Source organism: Triturus cristatus, chromosome 1_1 (assembly GCF_964204655.1).
Source record: "Triturus cristatus chromosome 1_1, aTriCri1.1, whole genome shotgun sequence".
In the NCBI taxonomy this organism is placed as follows: Eukaryota; Metazoa; Chordata; class Amphibia; order Caudata; family Salamandridae; genus Triturus; species Triturus cristatus.
Genome location: NC_140579.1, coordinates 423,350,563 through 423,375,701, shown reverse-complemented (window position 1 = coordinate 423,375,701; position 25,139 = coordinate 423,350,563). Strand labels below are relative to the sequence as shown.

The 25,139-nt window shown below is 46.7% G+C and overlaps 1 protein-coding gene across 1 annotated transcript in view; it reads right to left on the bottom strand.

Moving 5' to 3' along the window:
• The window catches only part of LOC146870353 (serine/threonine-protein kinase tousled-like 2), a 608,416-nt gene that overhangs the window by 497,802 nt on the left and 85,475 nt on the right, over positions 1 to 25,139 (bottom strand). The window contains exon 4 of the mRNA XM_085642876.1: positions 12,769 to 12,866. Within this exon, the coding sequence (XP_085499002.1) occupies positions 12,769 to 12,866 (98 nt within the window). The remainder of the gene's footprint in view (positions 1 to 12,768; positions 12,867 to 25,139) is intronic.

Sequence of the window (25,139 nt, the reverse complement as noted above, 5' to 3'; positions counted from 1 at the left end):
GGTGAGCTGCTGTGGAGGGAGCGCCTTCTCTGCTGATATTCGTTGCTTCCATCTCCTGAGGCTGCGTTGATTGCTGCGGCGCCTGGCCTCTGCCTCCCTGCGATCGGGGTGTCCTTCCGAGCTGGTGGGGATTGTCCAGGATCTGCGCCGCTGTCCCACGTGTACCTGCTCTCCTGCTATGGCGCAACCCATCAACATATGTGTGCCGCCCCTCTTTCTGGACTCACCTGGTAAGCCGTGTATGAAGTGGAAGGGGTGGCTGCGCGCATTTGAGAATTACATCGTCTCCATTGACGGCGAGGGATATAGCGCTGCACGCAAGAAGTCGCTTCTGTTCGGACTGTTGGGGAAAGCAGGCCAGGAGGTTTTTGACAGCTTGCCCGTCTATACGGACCCTCCGGGGGCCCTTGCGCCTCTAGACGTGTACCAGGAGGTGGTTAAGCGGCTCGAACTACAATACTCTGAGGAGGGTAATATCATGGTGGGGCGCCATAAGTTCGCTTTGCGGAAGCAGGAGGAAGGCGCGACTATCGAGGAGTATATTGCCTGTCTACGTGTGTTGGCACAAGACTGTGAATTTGGGGAGATGACTGATACTTACCTCAGGGACCAGGTGGTGTTCTACTGCCATTCCAAAAAGGTGCAGGAACGGTTGCTTTCTTGCAGAAATCCGTCGCTGAAGGATGTGGTGGCCATTGCGAAGGCCGTTGAACGTTCCATGGTGTCCACGAAAGAACTTGCGAGCACAAGCCAGGCTTCTAATGTGTTCTTTGTGCAGGACAAACATAGAGGTGCATCCAGAACCCCAGACAGGGTGGCGAGCGAGAAAGGGGGGGGCAGGAAGCCACTCGCTTGTTTTAGGTGTGGGTCAAGGGATCACCTGGCGGATAGCAGGACATGCCCAGCGCTGTCCAAAAGTTGTTCTAAGTGCAGGAAAGTGGGCCACTTCGCGGCAGTATGCAAAGCCAGGAGACCTGGTGGGAGCATGAAAGTGAGCTCGGTGAGCGACTGCGATGCTGATACTGATGCGGACATTGTATTGTCCATTGATGCTGAAGATGGGAGAGTGAAGGGGCCTATTGGCTCCGTTCTGATTGGTGCAGTTGAGCTGCCATTTACGGCCGATTCTGGTTCCCCCATTACCCTGATTTCTGACACCACGTATGAGTTGAAATGGCAAGGTGTGAAATTGCATGAGACGGATGTGAACCCGAAGGCTTTTGGGGAGAAAGACATAGAGATGATGGGGTACTTCTGGGACTTCCTCACCTTCAGGGGGCGAACAGTGAGAACGAAGATCTATGTGGCTGAGAAAGGGAGGAGCCTGGTGGGGTGGAAGGATCTGGCCAAGCTGGGAGTGATGCTAGTCCCGGGGGCGGATGATCCCATAGTCCTGAGGGATGATTGGGTCGGCTACGTGCAGCCGGATGATTTACATGAGGGTTTAGCTGAGGTCATCGGCAAATTTGAGTCTGTGTTTGAAAACAAAGTAGGGCGTGTGAGAGGATTCGTGCACGCTATACGACTGAAGGAGGATGCCGTGCCGATAAAACACAAGGTCAGGTCTGTTCCCCTCTCTGTCAGGGGGGAGCTAAAGACTGTTCTAGATAGGTTGAAGTCGGAGGGAGTGATAGAGGAAGCAGGCGCATCAGAGTGGGTGTCCGCAATCGTGGTGTCCAAGAAGAAGAGGACAGGGGACATTCGGCTATGTGTGGACCTGCGATCTTTGAACAGAAACATTCTGGTGAACTGCCACCCTCTACCCAACATCCAAGAGATCCTGTCTTCTACATCTGGGTCGCGATTTTTCACCTTGATAGATCTGAAGTCCGCATACCACCAGGTGTGCCTCACGGAGGAGTCCAAGGCACTTACCACCTTTGTTACCCCGTTCGGAGCCTACAGGTACGTCCGCCTTCCGTTCGGCCTCGCCTCAGCTTCCGGTGTCTTCCAAAGGTTGATGGATTTGCTCTTCGGCGACATGAAGGGGGTTGAAGCCTTCCAGGACGACATTCTAGTCCACACGGCGGGTGAAGAGGAGCACCTGGAGCTGCTGGGAGAAGTGCTGGCGGTACTGCGCGACAAAGGGATGACAGTCTCCAAGGACAAGTGCAAGTTCATGGAGGGCAGGATCGACTACTTGGGACACGTGCTGACCGCGGAGGGCATTGCGCCTAAAGATGATTTGGTGAGGGCCATACGTGATGCCCCGTGTCCCGGAGACAAAGACGCCCTACGATCGTTCCTGGGGCTCAGCGAATACTACTCCAAATTCATGCAGGGATATGCGACCATCGTGGAGCCCCTAAGGAAGCTACTGAGGAAGAACGAAAAATTCACGTGGGCGCATGCCCAACAAGCTGCTTTTGATGCCGTCAAGCAGGCCATCGTGGCTGCTCCCGTGCTACAGCCATACAACAGGGCATTCCAGAATGTGATCACAGTCGACGCAAGCGCCAAGGGTATCGGTGCGGTGTTTTGCCAGTTCCATGGGAAGACGGAGAACACGGTCGCTTTCATTTCCCGGTCACTGAGTGACGCTGAGAAGCATTACAGCACCATTGAGAGGGAGACGCTTGCATGCGTATGGGCCGTGGAGAAACTGAGGAACTATTTGTGGGGCATGGAGTTCGAACTGGTCACGGACCACAAGCCTTTAATCTACATGATGGACGGCGAAGGCCGCGGCAACGGGAAGGCCAGCTCAAGGCTTTTGCGGCTGATGTCCAGGCTGCAGGAGTATCATTTCACCATTAGACACATCAAGGGCGGCCTCAATTGCAGGGCGGATTGCCTGTCGCGCTTGCCGGTCAGCGGCGAAGGGGACGGATCCATGGATGACACGGAGTGCGTAGTGGCGCTGGTGGACGCTACGGCCATCTGCGAAGGATCCATTTCGGAGGAGGAATGGATGGCGGCCCAAGAGAAAGACACGACTATGCGTAGGGTGATGGATCACATAATGGCTCGCTGGCCCCCGATCCGGAACTTGAACGGTGCGCTCAGAAGTTTCCAGCAGGTTAGCCCCGAACTCTCCATCGAGGGCGGCTTCGTGAAAAGACATGAGCTGTTTGTGCCGCCGGAAGGGTTGAGAGATAAACTAATCCGGTTAGCTCACAAAGGTCACCCGGGCGCTACCGCCACAAGGAACCTACTCAAACAATACTACTGGTGGCCAGGGATGTGCGGCGATGTCAGCAGTTTTATCGACCGATGCGGACCATGCTTGAGGGCCGACAAGCACTGGAAGACGGCGAAAAGTGCGCTGCAGCTGGTGGACATTCCTGCTGGTCCATGGATCAAAGTCGCTATTGATTTCGCGGGCCCGTTTACCCTGCTGCCTGACGATTGCAGACATCTCATTGTCCTTACGGATTACTTTTCCAAATGGATCCACTACAAGTTCGTCAGGGAGGTTACCACTGAACGAGTGATCAGGGAGCTGAAGAGGGTCTTCGCTAGTGAAGGACAGCCGAAGATTTTGATGTCCGACAACGGCACACAGCTGGTCTCCAGGCAGATGAAAGACTTCCTGTCCAGATTGGGGATCAAGCAGGAGAAAACCCCGCTCTACAGCCCTAAGAGCAATGGGCAGGTCGAGCGCATGAATAGGTTCCTGAAGGAGGGTGTGCAGCAGGCAATTGCCTCCAATTTGGATGTAAAGGCATTTCTGGCGGACAAGGTACACACATTTCACAACACGCCCAATGCTGCCACGGGGCACACTCCGTTCTACCTGATGAGAGGGAGAAGGTGTATGAGCGAGCTTACTCCCAAACTTGATAGGTGGTATGACATGAGGGAGGAACCTAAAGATGTATCCGATGAGAGGCTGAGGGTCAAAGAAAGGATTGTGGCCAAACAGGAAAGCAACAAGCGGTACGCTGATGTGGTGAATAGAGCCAAAGTCAAAGAGGTAGCGCAGGGGGATTGGGTGTTGGTAAAGAAACCAACCAAAGTGTTGAAGGGAGAGTCTGTTTTCCAGACCCCTGCACGAGTGCAAGGAGTGACTAAGGGAGCTGTCTGTTTGGAAGGCGGGGGATGGCGGTGCAAGGACGACATTGTCAGGCTCAAGGCAGGTCAAGAGGAGATTATCATGAGAGGCAGCCAGGTGCATGAGAATGAGGTCGATGACAGTATGTACGAGTGGCAGGTGCAAGAAGACATTGATGGGACCACTGAGGACGGTACGAGTGCGTGCCATGGGCTAGCGGATGCTGAAAGCCATAGCGACAGCAGTCCCATGCCAGTGAGGAATGACAGTCGCAATGTGATGAGTGCAAGCCAAGGTGGTACGGGCAACCGCAGCGCGGGGGCCAATCTGCAAATCACTCCCCGCAGACCTACAAGGCATATCAGGGCACCAAAAAGGTTCGAAGATTTTGTTATGAGATGATTGTTATGTATAGTTCTCTATTTTGTTAAGAAAGGGAGATGTTGTACGTGACGTAACGTACTAGTCGGCGGGCAAACCCCGTAGTCCTGTCTCTGCTTGCACGCCGCCTGACGTCACTGGCCAATCCGGTGTCGAGGATGGCTGTGACGTCGGGGGGCGGGTAGGCAGAGCAGAAGAGCGCGAGGACGCGAGCCGGCGGTTTTCTCTCCCGCTGCTCCTCGTGGGCCGTAACTTGGGATATATATTATAATAAAAGTTCTGAAGCACATAATCCTGTTTCGCCTCCCTCTTTGCTTCCACTACAGGGGCAGCAATGATAGAGTGTGCTGAGGCAGGCCCTGAGGTACGGGCCCCATACACGGCGGCACCTGGGGAGACAATGACGCAGCGCTGCAAGACCGGACACAGGCGCCAGAAGTGCTGTGAGGCCATGAAACTGTGTCGACACCTCTGGAGTGCACAGCGGAGTTTGGCATGGGTCGTAGCACCCCCCCCCCCGCACCCCCTTAAAGACAAGCATAGCACCTGCAGTGGGGAGACACGAGTCTACAGTTACTGCGCACTACTACCAGGAGGAGTAGCAGAACAGCGCCCATTTTGAGTGTCTGGGTGGGGGGGTCAGGACTGATGTGGACTGCGGTAGAGGTTACCGATACCGATCAGCAGTAAAGTGTGCATTTGGGTACTGGGGGCCTGGCTCGACTGGGCGAAGTCCTGTTTTGACAGACCGGCAGTAGCCTGGATGCACCACTGGAACTCCGAAAGAGACAGCAGGACCAAAAGATCCAGAAGGTGAAACTCAAGGTAAGTAGAGCTAGGAGGTGCGGTGAGCTCTTACCACCTGTGCAGCGGTGGGGGAACATTGTGTACTAGGACCCTGCGTCTGGGGGCTGGAACTGGCCGCAATCAGTGAGGCAGTAGTTCACAATAAACAGGCCGGGCCCCAGCACTAGGTACTGGGAGCAAAGAGAGACAACCTGGATACCAAGCGGGATCGCCCAGCTGGGGGGAAAACTTCAGTGAGTCCACCTCAGAGCTTATCCCTGCAGGACTGTTCTGCTGAGTCAGCCCTACTCCTGTGGCTTTGTGTACACGTAGCTTGAGATCGCTGAGGCTAGAACCTCGTTGGCAGCGACTAATAGCAGGTGAATGCTCTGTGGGGCCCGTGATTCCTCTGCGAGCTGGAGCCACTGGACTGATATTAGTAAGGAGGGGTGCGACAGAGTCCAGGTACCCTAGGCGGATCAAATTGCAATTACAAGCAAGGAGCCATCACCTTTTGCTACCTGTGAAGATGCCCGAGCAGGGGGCAGGCGCTCCGAAAAGGCAGAAAACAAGACAAGGGGGTACAGTGTCCAACACCCAGGATCCTCGCCCCCAGAACAGTGGTCAGGAAGATGGGGACGCAACTGATAAGCACCTTTCCTTACACCTACATTTGGACAAGATCTTGAAGGCGATCTCTGACACCAGGACGGCCCTGCAGCAAGATATCAGAGCGGTGTCGATGGGGCTGGGTCTCCGGCAGGCTGAACACCATAAACTGGCGGACAGAGTCAAAGATACTGAAAACACTCTAACAGACTTAGTCCCGGAACATAAGCAGGGAGCAGCAAGGAATGAGGACCTCACTTCTAGGGTGACGGAACTGGAATGGAGGGTAGAAGACGCCGAAGGAAGAAATCGTTGCAATAAAGTTCGATTTGTGGGAATCCCAGAGGTAGGGGAAGGGGCAGACATGCTGTCATTACTTGAAAAATGGCTTACTGAAGTGATGGCAGCTGGTGCACTATCCAGATTCTTTGCCTTGGAGAGGGCTCATAGGGTGCCGGGAAGGCCGCCAGCACCAGGTAGACCTCCCAGACCGGTAGTTGCCAAACTGCTTCATTATAGAGACAGGGGCGCTATATTACAACAGTCTAGATCTGACGGCCCATACACTATAGACAACAGTAATGGATCCATGTATCCGGACTTCACTGCTAAAGTTTATTTATAAAGTTTATTTATTTATAAAGTTTTATATAGCGCGAACAAGATCCCAAGGGATATCAGAGCGCTTTACAATCAAACTGGAACTGGAACCAACCACAAGTTAAAAACACAAATGAACCATAAAGTGCACGAAAATTCACATGGAAGTTATGTTAAAGTACAGTGTAACGACAGAGGAACACAATATGACCAAAAAAAAAAGTATAGTAATAAACGTTGAAACAATGGAAGTAGGAACAATGTCAACGGGCCAAGGTGTTAGCCCAATTACTGAAGGAGTTTATTCATCAGGAATCTTTTGACTTCCAGTTTAAACACCGTTGTTCTGGTAATTATGCGTATTTCTGGAGGAAGAGAGTTCCATATCTTTGGAGCAGCGCCAGAGAAGGCTTTGTGCAAGCAAAGAGGGCCTCTTTTGTGGCAGTGAAAAAGGTGCTATGCGAAGCGGGACTGCAGTGCTCTTTAATGTTCCCGGCAAAGCTCAGAATCATATTTGACAACGCCACGCACTTCTGTGCCACACGGGATGAATCATGGACATGGGAAAGGGGCTCTTTTGCCCAGGTCTACGCCGAGCAACATTGCAGAGGCCAACGGTGTCTCAGACGCAGTGGGAACGAGAAGCTACTCTGAAAGCGGTGGCGCCGCTGCTGTCACCTGAAGTCCAAGATCGGAGTGGAGACTCCTCTTCAGATCCAGTGAATCAGTCGTCTAACTCGGAGGACCACTCAGGAAATGATGGACTGCCAAAACGTACTCCACGTACTGCTGATGACATCGCCTGATGAAACTGATATATGGTTACTCGAAATGGGATGCAACAAGATGTTGGGTTAGGGGACCACCGTATCACCTATGGGACCTGATGGGTATCACACCATATCAAGTACTCTTGACTTTCCTTCCACCCCCCACAAGAGTTCACCGCCACCGGATCTGAGGGCGGCGTACTTATCGAAATGAAGTTCTCTTACAGGATTGGGCAGCTGACCGTTGTCAGTCTGCTCGTGGGTTGGGGAGTTTTGCTGTTGGGGTTTGATGTTTTCTTCCACGGGGTCCACAATAGTCGTTTGGGTGGGTGTGCTGAGGAGGAGGGGGGGAGAGAATTGGGAGGGGTGTCTATGCTGAGGGATGGCTGGTGTCTCTGGCTTTGCCGAGGAGTTTAAAATCCTTACTTGGAACGTTCGGGGAATGGGCTCGCCTTCCAAACGTTACAGTATCCTGAACTATATACGCGTAGGGGAGCTCACATAGTGATGCTGCAAGAGACCCATCTCACAGAGGTGGAGGTGACCAAGCTGCAACGCAGATGGAGAGGGCAATTATTTGCAACTTCCTACTCTGTTTTTGCACGGGGGGTGCTTGTGTGGGTCAGACCTGGGGGTCCCCTTCCAGGTGTCCCAGAAAATAATTGATGCAGAAGCGAGATTTGTAGTGGTCCGGAGTAAGTTGAAGGGCAAAGAAATAACATTGGGGACTGTTTATGCACCAAATCGTGACCAGCTTTCCTTTCTAGAGCAGTTCTCTGGGAAAAACTCTGGGATGGTGGCGGAAGACGGGATTCTGGGAGGTGATTGTAATTGTGTATGTGATTTAGGATGGGACAGATCTACTCCTCCTTTAAGGGGAACGATAGCAGCCACTATGGCCAAGGGACTAAGGAGCTGGATTGCTGGGTGGGAACTGACAGATGTCTGGAGAGTGCAGAATATGCAGAAAAGAGAATATTCCTACTACTCCTCCCTATAGGACCTGCACACCAGACTAGACATGTTCCTTTGCTCGAGTAGAATGGCCCTGATGTTGTTCAATACTGAATACCTGGGGAGATCCGTATCTGACCACAGCCCCCTGCTAATGCTATTTGCCCCTACTCCCTAGAGGGCCCCAAACCCGCTGTGGCGACTAGACCCCACCCTACTAGAGGACGAAGGCTTTTGAGAACAACCAGGGGACTGCTAGCTCCCTCTTAGTGGAGTGGGATGATTTTAAAGTGATATTCCGAGGGAGGTGTCTGGAACAATTGGTGGGAGCCAGAAGGGAGATCACCTGGGAACTTGCAGCCCTGGAGGCTCAGATTCTGGCACTGGACAGAGAGATTGAAGGAGGGGCTGATGCGCAGAGAAGACTTGCAGACGTGAAGAGTGCTTATAACTCCACAGGGGATCGGCTAAGGACACTGGACTATCAGGCATAGCAAGAACGTCAACATGTAGAGGGCAGTAGGGCAGGGAGGCTACTGGCCTGGTTGATTAGAGCAGAAAGCAGGGGATCTCCATTTCTGAGCGTTAGTGGTGCGGGGGGGAGGGGGCTGGGGCAGTGTAGTTTGCTCTCCGAGGGGCATCAACAACGCGTTCCGGGACTACTATAAGAAACTATACGGAAAACCGGGCGACATACGGGATGAAAGATTAATGGACTATTTGGAAGGGTTGAGACTACAAGAACTAGATCAAGACGCTCAGGATACTCTGGCACTGCCAGCCTTTACCAGAGTATCCTGAGCGTCTTGATCACGTCTCTTCTATTCCCTCAGATTCCATGGCGGAACCATGGGCTGACATACTGAGGGCTTTGGACACACGTGATACACCTGACCGAGGCTCGCAATGGAGCTCATTGGAATCTGAGGGAATAGAAGAGACATGTGATCAAGACGCTCAGGATTCTCTGGCACTCCCGGTAAAGGCCGGGGAACTCAGAACGGACATTAAGGAAATGGCGCAGGGGAAAACACCTGGGCCTGATGGCCTTCCGGCTGAATTTTACTCCTCCTTTGTGGATTTATTGGCCCAGAGGCTGGAGCAGCTCTATACAGAATCATTAGGGGACAAACAACTGCAACCATCGGTAAGAGAGGCGCTAGGGATTCCTTTACCAAAAACGAAGAAAGACGTAGCGGAAGTGACAGAATTCCGACCATTGTCTATGCTAAACCTTGATTTTAAGGTTTTGAGCAAAGCGCTGGCGTCTCGGTTGTTGCCGCAGATGCGAAGATTGGTCCACATTGACCACAGTGGATTTATTCCCTCACGCTCCAACTCTAATAATTTGCGGAGATTATATAATGTTTTGTTCCACAAAGACCTAGTGGGGTACCCTGAAGCCGTAGTAGTAGCTGTAGACCTGGAGAAGGCCTTTGACTCCTCGAGATTGGATTTTTTTACTGGCAGTAATGGGGAAGATGGGCCTGGGAGACGGTTGGCTGGAGTGGGTCCGTCTTTTATATGAGAATCCCAGAGCTAGAGTACGTACAGGTAGCATGGTATCTGCCCCTTATTCTATTTATAGAGGAACTCACCAGGGATGTCCCCTGTCGCCGTTGCTCTTTGCTCTGGCGATGGAGCCCTTGGCGGAATGGCTCAGGCAGGAGGGTGAACATCTCGGATTGGCTCTCGATGGGACTGACCATAAAGGTTTCATTACATGCCGACGACATGCTGGTCTATCTCCGTAACGGATCGAGTGGGATCCCAACATTAATGCGCGTCCTAGCAGAGTTCGCTGAGCTCTCGGCACTGCGTGTAAACAAAAAAAAAAACGTGTGTTTCCGTTAAGTCCTTCTCTTGCCCGACCGTTGAACTTCCCACCAGATCTGGAATGGACACCGAGCTCTTTTCGATACCTGGGAATACAGGTTTATCACCGTCAGGTAGACATGTTAGAGGGGAACCTCAGAGGTGCTCTGAGAGCGCTATGAGCAAATGTTTCCTTCTGGCGTTCGCTCAGGCTGCCGGTGATGGCCAGAGTGGCGTTGTCCAAGATGGTGAAATTGCCATGACTCTTGTATTTTTTTTGTTTACCTGCCAGTGGTGATCCCGAAAATCTGGTTTAAGACCCTGGATACATTATTGAGAGACTTGGTGTGGGATGGGGGACGTAACAGAGTATCCTTACAAACACTGCGATTGCCACTTGCCAGAGGAGGAGTGGGTGCTTCTGACTTTGAAGCCTACTATTTGGTGGCACAGCTTCAGTGGATGGCCAGATGGCTAGATGGAAGGGGACTGGAAACTTTGTCCCTTCCAGCAAGTACTGCACAAGGGGCCTTGTTCCCTAGAATGATCAGCCCTCACCAAATGATTAAATACATGGGGACGCTACTTTCAGTGGTGGTAACGTGCTGGGATAGATGTACGGTGAGAACTAGAGATGCATTGCTTTACACACCAAGTTTACCACTCACGGGACTACCACAAACTGGAATTGGCCCCCCTCTTACAAGTTGGCAGTTATAGGGTTGGGAGGAGGCAGGCGTGTTCTCGGTCGGGGATTCCTACTGGGATGGAGAACTGCTCCCTTTAGCTGAGTTTCTAGAATACCATGACTTACGGCGGGACAGTTTCTGAACTATCATAAGATACGGGGGCTTTGACGGAGTTGTGGGGAGTTGCCACGAATGAACCTCTCACTCATACGGTCTTCCATGCGATGGTGACTTTGGGCTCGGCAGGACACCTGGTAAAATGGTTATACCTGGCCATAACGGAAATGACCCATCGACCTTTGCCCCCGACTACAAGCGAGATGGGAGGGCACGCTGACTAGGCAGCTGAGTGAGAGGGAGTGGAAGAAGGTCCTGGAACGCTGCCTTCAAACTTATACAACGGAGAATAGCGCTCAGGTGGAAGTCAGGGACGTACCCTTTAATTGCAAACTGGGAAAATGATGTTTCCTGTTGGGCCAGGACAGAGGAAAAAGCTCTGATCTGGGAGGATAAGATCACAAAAAGACACAAAGCCCTGGCGGAACCATGGGCTTGGGACACAAGTGATACACCTGACCGAGGCTCGCAATGGAGCTCATTGGAATCTGAGGGATCCTGGGTGGAGGGTAGGCTTAGCCCCCAGACGCCGCAACACCTGTATGACACCGTCATTTTCTTTGGTTTATTCGGTACTGGTCCTTGCCCCAACACCCTGTGGGACTTAGTTGATACCCTCTCTCTTCTCCCCCATTGGGACCCCCGGCCCGATAGAAGAATCAGACGAGCGGTTTGAAACAAACGAATTGACAGAGGACCCCTGGTGGATTTACATAAGTTTTAGTGGAGTGTCTAAATGGTATTTTAGATGCACTGAGTTTGTTTTTCCTTCTTTTCTTATTATTATTTCTTATTGAGTTATTGTACAGCAGCTCTACGAACATTGGTCAGAGCAAGTAAATACGGAATGACCAGGACTGAAAGCGGACTTAGATACTCCAGGCAAAACACCCCGCTGCAGCAGAGAATTAATACGCATTAGTACAAAGCTGGAGGGTAACTCACACTACATTGGAGAAAACCACGGGGAAACATGATGTTGGAATCAGTATTGTTGACTTTATATCCGCATGATGTATACCTGAACCTGATGTGTGTAATGGCTTTTCCTTTTTTCTGAAGATTTGTATTATTTCTGTGGTTTTGAACCGACATTTTGTATCGAAGACGTTATCATAAATGCCAATAAAAAAGATATTTAAAAAAAAATAATACACATTACACCAATAGGACTGTCAGCCCTCTTCCCCTCACAGGGTGCGAGGTTGGGCCCCATGTGAGTACCGCTCTCCTAATACACTTCTTTGTGGTGTGCACTTTACACTCTGATAGTGGATTCACATTTTCAGGTGTCCCTCCATGTTAGGTACTGAAGAAACCCCCTATAATGGTAGGGTTGAAACGCTGTCGAATAAACTTTAAAGCAAACCATTCCCGAGCCCCTACCATTGTACATTTGTGTTATGGTACTTTTTGTATTCTTGAAACCTATTTTTATGTCACAAATTGTCACTAATTTGATATGTAGGTTCTATGTTCACTTGGGACACCATGCACTTTTCAGGATTAATTTGATTACGCATTTATATAAACAGCTTATATTCGTAAGTGTCGTTGTATATGGTTTCTTTTACCTCTCCGACATCTCTTTACCCATAAATCCTGCCATTGAGCTAACTACTACCATATATTACACACATTGTCCACAGGAACCACTGTTCCTCGTAATATAATAGATACCATTGTTCCATGTGAGTAGGGTGGCTCTAGTTTTCCTATACAGAATGCATTCTACAAGGTTTACTGGAGCATCACCTTTTCATCAGCATGATGGAACAGAGGGTACTATTCCTGTCAGGTCACAGCAACCTCTGCATCTCGCTGCCCCACAAAGACAATGCTGAGAGCAGGAGTTGGACTGCTTGAGTCCAGGTGCACACTTGCACCTGTCCCTCACTATGACCACACCAGTGATCTTTTATGGCTTAGGTTAAGCTTATCTTATACCCTCCCCCAAAGTTCATCTTCGACCCTCCCCATCATTAGCACAGCAGTCAATGCTGAAAATTGCTTTAATTCCCTCTCCTCACTTCTAAAATATTCAAATGCTTACTGTGAATTGTCTTCATTGTGGATCCCTTTCAGTTCTCTGATGTGTAGATTTCTAACCCTCTCCAGCCGCTCAAGCTCTGCCTGTATCTCAGCTTCTTCCTGCAACAGACAGTATCAAAAGCATCAGAATGTGTCATGTGGTACTACTTCAATGATGTCAATGATTAAAGAAAAATCCCAACTCTGCTCGTGATTAAACGGTTTATGACTGGGCTGAAATCTATGCTGCATACAGTGCTTAACACTCAAATGGGAATGAGAATGAACACTTCTTTCACTAAATCCTCAAAGGCAACCAGCAGGTTTGAAGAAAACAATGTTACAGGTGTACCTGTTATATGAAGCATAACAAGATGTGTTCACTTTTAGGCCCAGTCATTCGTCAATCAATCAAAAAAAATCTATGATACAACGTATTTTACGTATTTTAAAAAAAAATAAACTGGACTCTACCTTGAAGGTACTACAAATATGAATGACCTTTGTGCCAAAACAGTGATAAGGTTTGTATAGACAAATTTATTAGCAGATTATGCAAGTAGGCATTTCTCCAAAATAAATAACACGAGAAACAAGCCTTTAAACCACAAAATTAGTCAATCAATCACAAACAAAGCCATTCAGTTTTAAGAACAAGAAGCAATAAAATATCTTGAGAAAATCTAATTTTCAAACACTAGAGTCAATAACATGTCCATTCAGCAAAAATAGATGATACAATCCTTGGAAAGAAGATCAAACATTAATACTGAAAAGGCTGGAGGAATTGTGAGTACAGATTAACAATGGTACATCCCAAAAAAAACTCTGCAGTGTTTGGAGGCTAATCATTATTCATACCTTGACTACAATTTCACTATTTAGATACAGGAAACTGCCAGGTGTCTGGTATTAACGACTCGAGATGAATGAATTATTGACACGCCAATCTCAATTTTCATGAACTAAATGTGCGAGGATTCCTGAATGTGTTTGCATAAGATCCACAAGAGTATTACTGAGACACCTCTAATACCAACCATATTTGGGAACAAGTAGTTATTTGTTACATAAGCAAAAATTGTTGACTCTTACTAGAAGCAACATTTACCATTTATATATATTTATTAGACGACCCCAAACATTTTTTGAGTGCACTCAAAACTAATGGTTTGCAATCGGGAAATATACTGTTCATAATATTATGTACCACATTTATAAGGGAACATACTACACATGGAAGGAATGGACTCAGCTAAGGAAATTATTAAGCGAAGCACCCTGAGTTCAAATGCCCTTTTTAGGTCTCGCTGAGTCTGCGGCAATGCGCTGCTCGGAGAGACATTTTGTAGGTGAGTTTTCAAAGTGCTCCTGGCTGGCCTAGCACTTGTGCTCACGCGAGCGTGCACGCGCGATCCGCCAGCCTTCAGCAGCACTTTGAAAACTCGCTCCGCCTCTCCACAATCATTGTTGCGCAATGTCATTTTTTTTAATCCTCTCCCCTACACCCTCCCTTCTCCGACTCCCTCGTCAGTCTTTTATGTGGCACTTACTCCTCCGAGTTGTAACGTGCTGACAATAGGTGCTGTTATTCCTCAAATGACCAATGACGATACAGCCTGGGAATACAGTTGTCATCTTTCTGAAAGAAAAATATCAGTCATCTGTGCGGGCATTGGGGCTCTGGAAGGGTTAAGAGCTAGTAGTGGCGTATTAGTTTGTGTAAAATTCTCTGCATTTTTTTTATAGCACAATTCTTCCCTGTGTTAAAAAATAGGAATAGTATAGACCACATACATAAACAGTATATTTTTTTACGAGTTATCATCTTTTGTTTGTTACCTAGATTTCAAAGGAAAAAAGATACTCGGTGTTAACGATTTTCCTATTATTTTCGCCTGTCTTGGCATGAAATAAAATACCACGCCAAGCCAATACATTATTGGTCAATTGGCAACCCTATTTGTATATGGACTCTGCTGTCTCACTGGAGCCAAGTTCCTCCTCTGCAACCCAGTGCCTTAGCAAGGATGATAGCGGTCCTAATGAAGACAAGGAAAATTGACCCTCTGCCCGGACATTGGTTATAATAGTCATAATTTGGGTGCAATTGGTCTTTAACACATTTTGGCCCTGGTGTAGGGTGACCATGATTTCCGGATTTGCCACGACAGTCCCGGTTTTTCACCAGCTGTCCCAGCAGATTTTGGCCATTTTGGCTGTGGTCCCGGTTTTCAGTGAGCGTCGACTGAAAGCTATTTAAATAAGTATGATACTGGGTTTAAAAAATGACTTTTTATTTATTTCCTTACTACCGCGTCAGTGTTTCGATATTAATGAGATGTCATTCTGTGCTTCTCTGGTGATGTTTAATTGAGTCCTTCTATTTTTTTAGAAAGTTCCCGGTTTTTGGCTTTCAAATTCTGGTCACCCTACCCTGGTGCAGCTGCACCTGCTGAACTATTGATAGCCACGCCTTTGCAACTTTCCAAGGCAACAAAAAACCTGAATGCTCCCAATTTCCCCATTAGTTAATACATAGTGAAGACACAACATGCATGTACGCATGTTGTTAATTCATAATGTCGCTAATATGCACATCTGAGGAATGCAATGCGTTCTTTTGATTCTCACGTTGCAGAAAAACTGACATGTGGAACTCTATTTCTCTTGGTGGAAAGCAAGTTTTTCAAAGTGCAAACACCCATATTCACATCCAAAGGGTTGTCCTTGGGGCATATGCAGCCTCTGGCCTCCTCTGGAAGACACCAGCTGGTCGAACCCCGAGTGACGCTTGTGATTACGTTCGAACAGTAAGGACCCAATGTCAGCCCCGAGTGAAGACAGCAGCGCCAGACGCGGGCTCTTCCTTCCTGCCAGAGGGGGATGAAAAGTTCAAGCCATAGAGATACGTGGCACGAGCTGCAAATGTTTTTCTTCAATGAAAATCTGCCACGCTCAGGGAATTGCGGTTGTATGGGGAGAGCACTCCTGTGTTGTGACAGTTTAATCAATAATTCTCAATTGAAGGGAACAGTGGTGCATCAGTTCTGTAGGGGTTTGTCCTCTCCTACTGAAATAAAAACCGGGTATTGACAGGTTGAGAGCCTGTATGCAACTGAGCACTGTTCACAAAGTGTCCTGCCTGACACTACTTTGTTTGAAACGTGTATGTTTAATTTTCAGCATTAAAACAAGACATACTCTAGAGCTTTACACATGATTATCTTATGTGGAAACGCATAAGAATATAGCAGTTTGTACCAATACAAATTAGTGTCATTTGTACTTGAACATCATAGATACAATCAATTTTCACATGTAGCACAATTCCAAATTACATGTTGTAAGCATGATACAATAACACAAAAACTTCAACACAACAGAACATTTTTAAATGCCCAATGCATTTCGGAACCAGCCGGTTCCTTCGTCAGGGGCAATCTGAAAAATATAAAACGAACCATGTTTCTGGTTAGGATTATGTTGTGGGGGCTCAATCTCAATGACTCTAATACAAAGCAGACGTGTCTGACAACAAGTTACCTGTTTGTCTGTGTGGTTAAATGTTCTCTGAAACGGACAGAAATATGACTGAGTCAGCATGGGCTCAAGTGATGAAATATGCGAAAAAGAGGATTGTAAAACATAGTCAGCTAGGCGCTTACCTGGGTGTGCAAAACTCATATTTCTGAAATGATGAAAAACGAACCAAATCATGTTAATGAAATTAATCAGGACAGGAGTCCTAATGCAAGTGTTCGATAATCGATAGAGGGTTACAGTGGTGGTAATGAATTCATACCTTACGTAAGATGGTCGGCTCTGTAGCTGTTGGAAAAATAACAATTGCGTATGTAAACCAATAGCGTGTCAAATGAACTGTACTAAACGTACAAGATGCTCAGAAGTGCAGTCTAAGGAAAGTTGCGTGTAAGGCTAAACGGGTGAAATCTTACCTCCGGAGGTTTTGTAAAGAGCTGCGTAGAGAAAAGGAGAGAAAAAAAGGGGAACGAGTTTTGTTTAGAAACGGAAAGGTTAACAAAATGGTATGTCCAGATTGAACAGCGGTCTCAACCAACGAAAAGCACGTCACAGAAACCTCACCTTAAAGATGCTACGGGGAAGAAATAACGAACGTCTCAGCGACACCAATAAACGAGTGCAAAGTGTCAGCTGAAAATGCGCTTTTGTAAGAGAAACAAATCAGGACATAAACCGGAAGTACCCGACATAGACGATGGACTAAGAAAGACTTGGTTTAAACCTAGTAAACAGATGGTTCTCACTGCTTAGATGGGTGCCATGTTGGAACGGAGACAAAACGCTGCAAGATAGAGGGGAAATTCATAGATGCGAGATAGAATGAGCGATAAGAGAACGGAACAATTAGAACTGGGAAGTGTTCCGTGATCATTACTTTTACGAGCTCCTAGTCTGAACAAAAGAGATCGGGCAATGTATGTGGGCAAACATCGGTGCCATGTAGAAGCAAAATATAAAAAACATCGCAGTGCATAAAATGATGACGACTTAAGGATGAAAGTGAACAGAGTTCTCTCAGCAGAGATGTGTTCAATAAACATACAGTACCTAATCTTTCGGACTCATAGACCCGTTGGGTAGTGTTAACGTATGTGTTGTGTACAATAAAGTGTACGCAATATGGATGAAGTACGCATCGAGATATATTGACAAGTGCTAAGAGTTCCTTTAAAAACTGCAAGGTGCGTGGTAACCTAAATAATCGTGCTTGAAGAGTTGGTATGTGTGTAACATGATATTAAATGAGTTTTTGCTGTGATGTTCGTAATAGGTTCTACAGTTTAGAAACTGGCCTAAGGGGATGCTGACTAGTTGAGAAACTCTTGGTCAAATAAAACACGACATGTCCATCCGGTCATTGAGACCGGTGGGTGCCATGGTGTCCAGGCTTTTAATCCAAAAAACTTCCCTTTGGAGAAGTCTCAGGTGATTGTTGGTACCTTGTTGTGGCTCCACATGTTCAATAATTTGAAATCTTAGTTGTGATATGGAATGGCATGCTTCATGCCAGTGGGATGCCAGAGGAGAATTTTTACTCAAAGTTCTGATGCGACTTTTGTGTTCGGTCAGACGTGTTTTCATTTTCCGTTCAGTTTTTCCAATGTATAGTTTGCCACACGGGCATTTGATCCCGTAAATTACATTGGAAGTATTGCAATCGCTGGTGTGTCGTAATGCAACGTCCTTGCCAGTGGTAGGATGTTTTAAGATCTTTCCTAGGATGATGTTGTTGCAGTGTGAACAATTATGACATTTCACCGTGCCTTTGTGGGTCCGGCCAGTTTGAGATTGTTGCTTGGTGGAAGATAATAGTTCACGGAGGTTTTGGCCCCTTGTGTAAGCGTGCAGAGGTGGTTCACAGAAGATGTTATTAAATTCAATTTCATTTGATAGTAGTTCCCACCGTTTATTAATAATCTTCTTGATGGCTGTAGAGCAGGTAGAATATCTGGATATGAAGACTATATTGGATTTATTAACTCTACTGGTGGGTGACAATAAATCTTCCCGTGATTTGGCCAAAGCTCGTTGTGCACAAGAGTCAATGATGGTGGAAGGGTACCCTCGTTCATGGTATTTTTCTTTTTGTTCATTGATCTTGGTCGTGCTGTCTACCATGTTGGAACAAATGCGTTTAATGCGGATAAACTGAGAATAAGGTAAATTGTGGATGAGGTTATTGGGATGAAAGCTGGAGAAATGTAACGCATTGTTGCGATCAGTGGGTTTAGTGTAGACCGTGGTTGAGAGTCCTGGTCCATCAGGATTTTTATTGATGGTAACATCAAGGAATTGGATAGTTTGTGTTTCAATCCTGTGGGTGAATTGTATCCTAGGGTTGTGAGAATTTAAAGTAGTTATCATTTCTTCCAGGAGTTGCTGGGAGTTGGTCCAAACCAAAAAGATGTCGTCAATGTATCGACTGTAGGTGTAAATGTTTGTCCACCATTGAGGTATGTCCATGATGTACTCCTGTTCAAACATCGCCATGAAGATGTTGGCATACGAGGGAGCTCCTGGAAAGCCCATAGAAGTTCCCGAGAGTTGGGCGTAAAATTGTTCATTCCATTTAAAGTAACTGTGGTGAAGGCAAAAGTGTAAGAGTTGCAAGATGAAAACCTTCTCTGTGTCAATGTCTTCGCGTTGGAGTAGAGCCCATTCTACTGCCTCCATACCTGTGGAATGAGGAATAGAGGTGTAGAGAGCCACCACATCAATAGTACACAATAACCAAGTCGGTTGAATATTTGGTTGAATGAGTTGAAGTTTCTTGAGGAAGTCTGTGGTGTCCTTGGTGTATGACCACCAGTTTTGCACGAATCTCTGTAAGTAATGATCCAAATATTTTCCTACAACATCAAAAATTGAACCGCATCCAGAGACAATAGGTCTGAAAGGTGGTTGATGTAGGTTTTTGTGTATTTTTGGTAACATATAGAGGTGAGGTCTGCGTGGATTTGGTGTGGTGAGGAACTGTCTGGTTTGTTCGTCAATCCATCCTAGATCGTAAGCTTTTTTCAAGATTCCTTGCAAGATGATTTCCAGCTGTGGTGTTGGATCGGTTTGTAGAAGTAGGTATGTGGATTGATCATTCACATGAATGTTGACCTGTTTTGAATAGAATTCTGTGTCCATTATGACAATTGCTCCCCCCTTGTCAGCGGGTTGGATGGTAATGTCTGGGTTGTTGGCGAGGGTTCTCAATGTGATTCTTTCGTTGTTTGTTAGGTTCCAATGTTTATTGGGACGGAGAATTAGGTTTTTGATATCTTTCTTGATCATGATCTCGAATGTGTCCAGCATCTTGTGGGACACAGGGGCTTGAAAAGTACTTCGAGGTTTGAATTTCGTTACTTTGCTAGTAGATGGGGTCGCTTCTGAAATTACTACATTAGAAAAGTAATGGCGTAGGCGTAATGTCCGCATGAATTTATACAGTGCGACGTCAATGTCCAGTTGGTTGGCGTGAGTAGTTGGAACGAAGGACAAACCCCTGTTTAGGACGGCTTTTTGGTGGGGTGTGATGTCAACAGAAGAGATATTTATAATCAAGGAATGTTCTTCCCGCTGCGTAGCGATTTTTCTCCCCTTTCCTCGCCTGATCTTATGGTTGCACTTTGGGTTTCTAGTTGTAAAACTGGAGGTATTCCTTGGTCCGGAGCCTGGGACAAAAAAGACACCGTGTTGGTTTTATCGGCTTGTTCCGTAGCATCCTTAGTTGAAGTTTGTAAGTTAGATGGTGAGGTTGCGGACTGCACTGGTGTTCTGGATGTAGAGATATCCTTGTCTGAAACCAAACTTTCCTCTGATGAATGTGTTGTTGGTTTACGTGGTTCGTTGCAGAAAAACTGACATGTGGAACTCTATTTCTCTTGGTGGAAAGCAAGTTTTTCAAAGTGCAAACACCCATATTCACATCCAAAGGGTTGTCCTTGGGGCATATGCAGCCTCTGGCCTCCTCTGGAAGACACCAGCTGGTCGAACCCCGAGTGACGCTTGTGATTACGTTCGAACAGTAAGGACCCAATGTCAGCCCCGAGTGAAGACAGCAGCGCCAGACGCGGGCTCTTCCTTCCTGCCAGAGGGGGATGAAAAGTTCAAGCCATAGAGATACGTGGCACGAGCTGCAAATGTTTTTCTTCAATGAAAATCTGCCACGCTCAGGGAATTGGCACCTCATCCCTCTTTAAAATGAAAACAGATCAGACGGGAAGAAGAGATGGGAAAAGCGAGGGACAGAATAACTCGGAGGGACATTTTGTAGGCGAGATTTCAAAGTGCTGCTGGCTGGCCTAGCGCTTGTGTTCACGCGAGTGTGCACACGCGAACCGCCAGCCGTCAGCACCACTTTGAAAACTCGCTCCGCCTCTCCACAATCATTGCTGCGCGATGTAATTTTTTTTTAATCCTCTCCTCTACACCCTCCCTTCTCCGACTCCCTCGTAAGTCTTTTATGTGGCACCTACTCCTCCGAGTTGTAAAGTGCTGACAATAGGTGCTGTTATTCCTCAAATGACCAATGACGATACAGCCTGGGAATAGAGTTGTCATCTTTCTGAAAGAAAAATATCAGTCATCTGTGTGGGCATTGGGGCTCTGGAAGGGTTAAGAGCTAGTAGTGGAGTATTAGTTTGTGTAAAATTCTCTGCATTTTTTTATAGCACAATTCTTCCCGGTGTTAAAAAACACAACTAGTTACTTACCTGTACACTATGGTTCTCCAGTATTATCTTTCATAGATTCACATGCTTGTATCTTCCCCGTCGTCATGGTGGGAGTCTCACGTTAACAGAATGACCATAGCAGTACTAGAAAAACTGCATAGAAAAATCCCATAGGGAATCATATTTGGTAATCAAACCTCATCATTATTTGGTCCAAAACTCAGCCAATCAGCTGCCAGCCCTGACATCACACTTCCCAGCAGAGCCATCATACCTCAGATTTCCAGCCCCAAGTGAGAGACAAGGATATATCTAGAGATAAAAAGGTTCTAACTGAGAAACGGGGAGGTGGGCGGGCCGCATGTTAATCTATTAAAAGATAATACTGGAGAACCATAGTGTACAGGTAAGTAACTAGTTTTTTCTCCAGTATTGAATCTTTCATAGATTCACATGCTTGTATCAGAATAGTGAGCAGTACTTACACCAAACTGCGTTTCCAAGATAGAACCCCATATTCTCTTTGGGCTCTGCTCCTCTTTCTAGAATATCAACAATCATAAAAGTATACTAATACCAAGATAGTATTCAAAACATGCAAGAAAATAAATAGTTAGATAGACATAGATATATTTGCAATATGTATACCAGAACATATATATATCTTGAGAAATACCTTATTGAAATAGATGGCGTAGAACTGCTTGTCCCACTGCTGCAACCTTTTTCCATGCTGTGTCTAGACAATAGTGTCTAGTGAAGGTGTGCGCATTTTTCCACGTCGCTGCCCTGCAGATGTCTGGCAAAGACACTCCTGCAAACAGAGCCGTAGAAGTTGCCATCTTTCTTGTAGAATGCGCGTGCACCTTGGATTGTAGAGGTTTTCCAGCTTTGACATGACACAAGGAAATGGCCGAAGTTATCCACCTCGAAATACTAGATCTAGACAGCACCAAACCCTTTCTGGGACCAGAAAAAGCCACAAAAAGTTGGTTTGTTTTTCTGAAAGATTTTGTTTTATCAATGTAGAATTTTAAACACCGTTTAATGTCTAAAGAGTGTAGGGCTCTTTCCGCAGATGATGAAGGATCTTTAAAGAATGTAGGTAACACTACAGGCTCATTCAGATGAAAGTTGGATGGGACCTTAGGAATGAACTTTGGATTCGTTCTAAGGATAACTCTAGCCGGTCGGAATTGGAGAAAAGGTTCTGCAATTGAGAAGGCTTGAATTTCGCTGAACCTTCTTGCTGACGTGAGAGCTAATAGTAAAGCTGTTTTCCATGAAATGAACTGTAAATCCGCTTTATGTACTGGTTCAAACTGCGGTTTCATGAGCTGCGTAAGAACCGTATTAAGCTGCCAAGAGACTGTTGGGCGTTGCACCGGGGGAAACCTCCTGAAGAGACCTTTGAAAAATTCTTTTATCACTCTGAGACCAAAGAGATGGATGGTCAGGAACTCTCGTATATCTTGAGATAGCGGCCAAATGCGCTTTTATAGACATATGTGAAAGTCCTGATTTAGCCAAATTTAAAAGATAGGGAAGAATTTGTTCTGAGGAGGCGTGAAAGGGATGTATATTTTTAGATGCCCACCATTGACAAAATCTCTTCCATTTTGCGTATATGTTTTATTCGTAGAGATTGCCAGAGATCGTGAAAGAATATCTCGGCATTCCTGAGAAATATTTAAAGATTGGAATTCATGTTCGTGAGGTTCCATGCTGCCAAGTTCAGCGATTTCAAATTTGGATGGAGAATTTGACCTTCGTTCATAGTGATCAGATTCTGCACTAATGGAAACTGTATCCTGGGTGCCACTGATAATTTGAGAAGTTCGGAAAACCAAGCTTGTCTCGGCCATGCCGGGGCTACAAGAATCAAATGGCACGGTTCCGATTTCATCTTCCGCAACACTTTCGATATCAGAGGAAATGGAGGGAATGCATACGCGAACATCCCTGTCCAGCGCATCTGTAGAGCATTGCCCCACGATCCTTTTTGCGGAAACCTGCTTGCAAAGTGTTTGCATTTTGAGTTGTGGTGGTTCGCGAACAGATCCAGCGATGGGGTGCCCCATAGGTGAAATACTCTGAGAAGCTGGCTTTGGTCCAATTCCCACTCGTGAGAAACACTGGACGATCTGCTCAGAACATCTGCTCTTGTGTTGTTCACTCCTGGAACGTTCTGGACCTGAAGTGATATGTTGTGAAGCAGTAACCACCTCCAAATCTCCTGCGCTTGTTTCAACAGGACTTTTGACTTTGTACCCCTTTGTTTTAAAAGGTAAAACATCGATGTTGTGCTGTCTGTTTTGACAAGTACTGTCGAAACGCAAATTCTGGGGAGAAACGCCTGAAATCCCAAAAAGACAGCTTTTAGCTCTAGCAGGTTGATGTGAAGCTGAGCTTCGCGGTTTGACCAGTGACCCTGTATTTCGAGGTCTTGGAGATGTGCTCCCCAACCTTGTAGCGATGCATCTGTCATCATAACCTAACTGTGATGCTGCGGTTCAAAGAGCAGACCTTCTGTCAAATGTTCCCTGATCTTCCACCATGACAGTGCCTTTTGGATCTGAGGAGTGATAACAATCCAATCTTCCAAGGACCCTTGAGATTAAATCCATTGTTTGTCTAGGAGCTCATGAAGAGGCCTCATGTGTAGTCTGCAATTGGGAAGTAAGGGGACACAAGAAGACATCATCCCCAATAAGGATTTGTAGATTCTCACTGAAACGCACTTTTTTATTTGTATATGCGACGCCAGGCATATGATTTTTTGAATACACTCCTCAGAAGGATAAGCTTTTGCTTCCTTTGTGCGAAGCATGGCTTCCAGAAATTGAAGGGACTGAGATGGCATGAGGTGCGACTTTTCTAGATTGATCCTTAGACCCAGACGACTGAAGAGATCCATGCAACATTGCAGAGAGCACTGGGTTTCCCTGAACGAAGTACCCTTTATGAGCCAATCGTCTAGATATGGGAAAATTTGGTGACCTTGAAGTCTTGGGTGTGCCGCTACTGGCGCCATACATTTCGTAAAGACCCTTGGCGCCGACTTGAGACCGAATGGCACTACTTTGAACTGGTAATGGCGCCTGCCACCATGAAACGTAGAAAGTTTCTGTGATTTATATGAATTGGGATGTGAAAATAAGCATCTAAAAGGTCCAGGGATGCCAAATAATCTCCCTTGCAGAGAAGTAGGAGAATTTCTTGCAGGGATAACATTCGAAAAGATATCTTTTTGATGAATTTGTTCAAACCTCTCAGGTCCATTACCTGCCTCCATTTCAATGTGTCTTTTTTCTTTATTAAAAAGAAATGCGAACAAAAGCCTTTCCCTCGTTGAAGACGCGAAACCTCTTCTATTGCTTCTTTTTGTAAAAGGGATAACATTTCCGCCTTGAGGGCTGATAGGTGTTCTTGCTTCCTGTGAATAGGATGATGATTTGGAGGCTTCTGTATGAATTCCAGTGTATGGCCTTGTTGAATCACGTCCAGTACCCATCTGTCTGTTGTTATCGACAGCCAAGCCTGATAAAAGAGAGAAAGGTAATGATCCTTGACGTCTGAACATGTGGCGGGCGCCTTGACAGAGTCACTGTTGTCTATTAGATTGTTGCGATTTACCTCTCACAGAAGACTTCCCTCTGGACTGCTGCTGATACGGGGTGTTAGAGGATCGAAATTGTTGGTTACTTGAAAATTGGCGATACCCCTGCTGACTGTATGGCTGGTATCTGTTGGACTGGTACGAAGATCTTTGATTATATTGTCCTCTAGTTCCTCTCTTCCGAAAGGACTGGAACCTGCCCTGCTGAGGAGATCCCAACGCTCGCGCAGTGTCTGTGTCAGCTTTGATACTTTGGAGGGCATCATCTATATGTTTTCCAAAGAGATTTTCTCCATCGAACGGCATGTCAACTATTTTTACTTGGACTTCCGGTCTAAAAGAAGTGGCTTTAAGCCATCCTTGCCTTCAGAGGGCCACTGCACCCGCCATTTGCCTGAATGCTACAGAAGACAAATCCATTGCAATATCTATGGATTCAGATGCCGCCCTAGCCCCATCTTGTAAAATGGCGGCCTCTTCTTCCTTCTTATCCTCTGGTAGATGGGCCAACAAAGGTGCTATATCTGACCGCATCTGCCTATTATATCTACTGATAAGAACTAA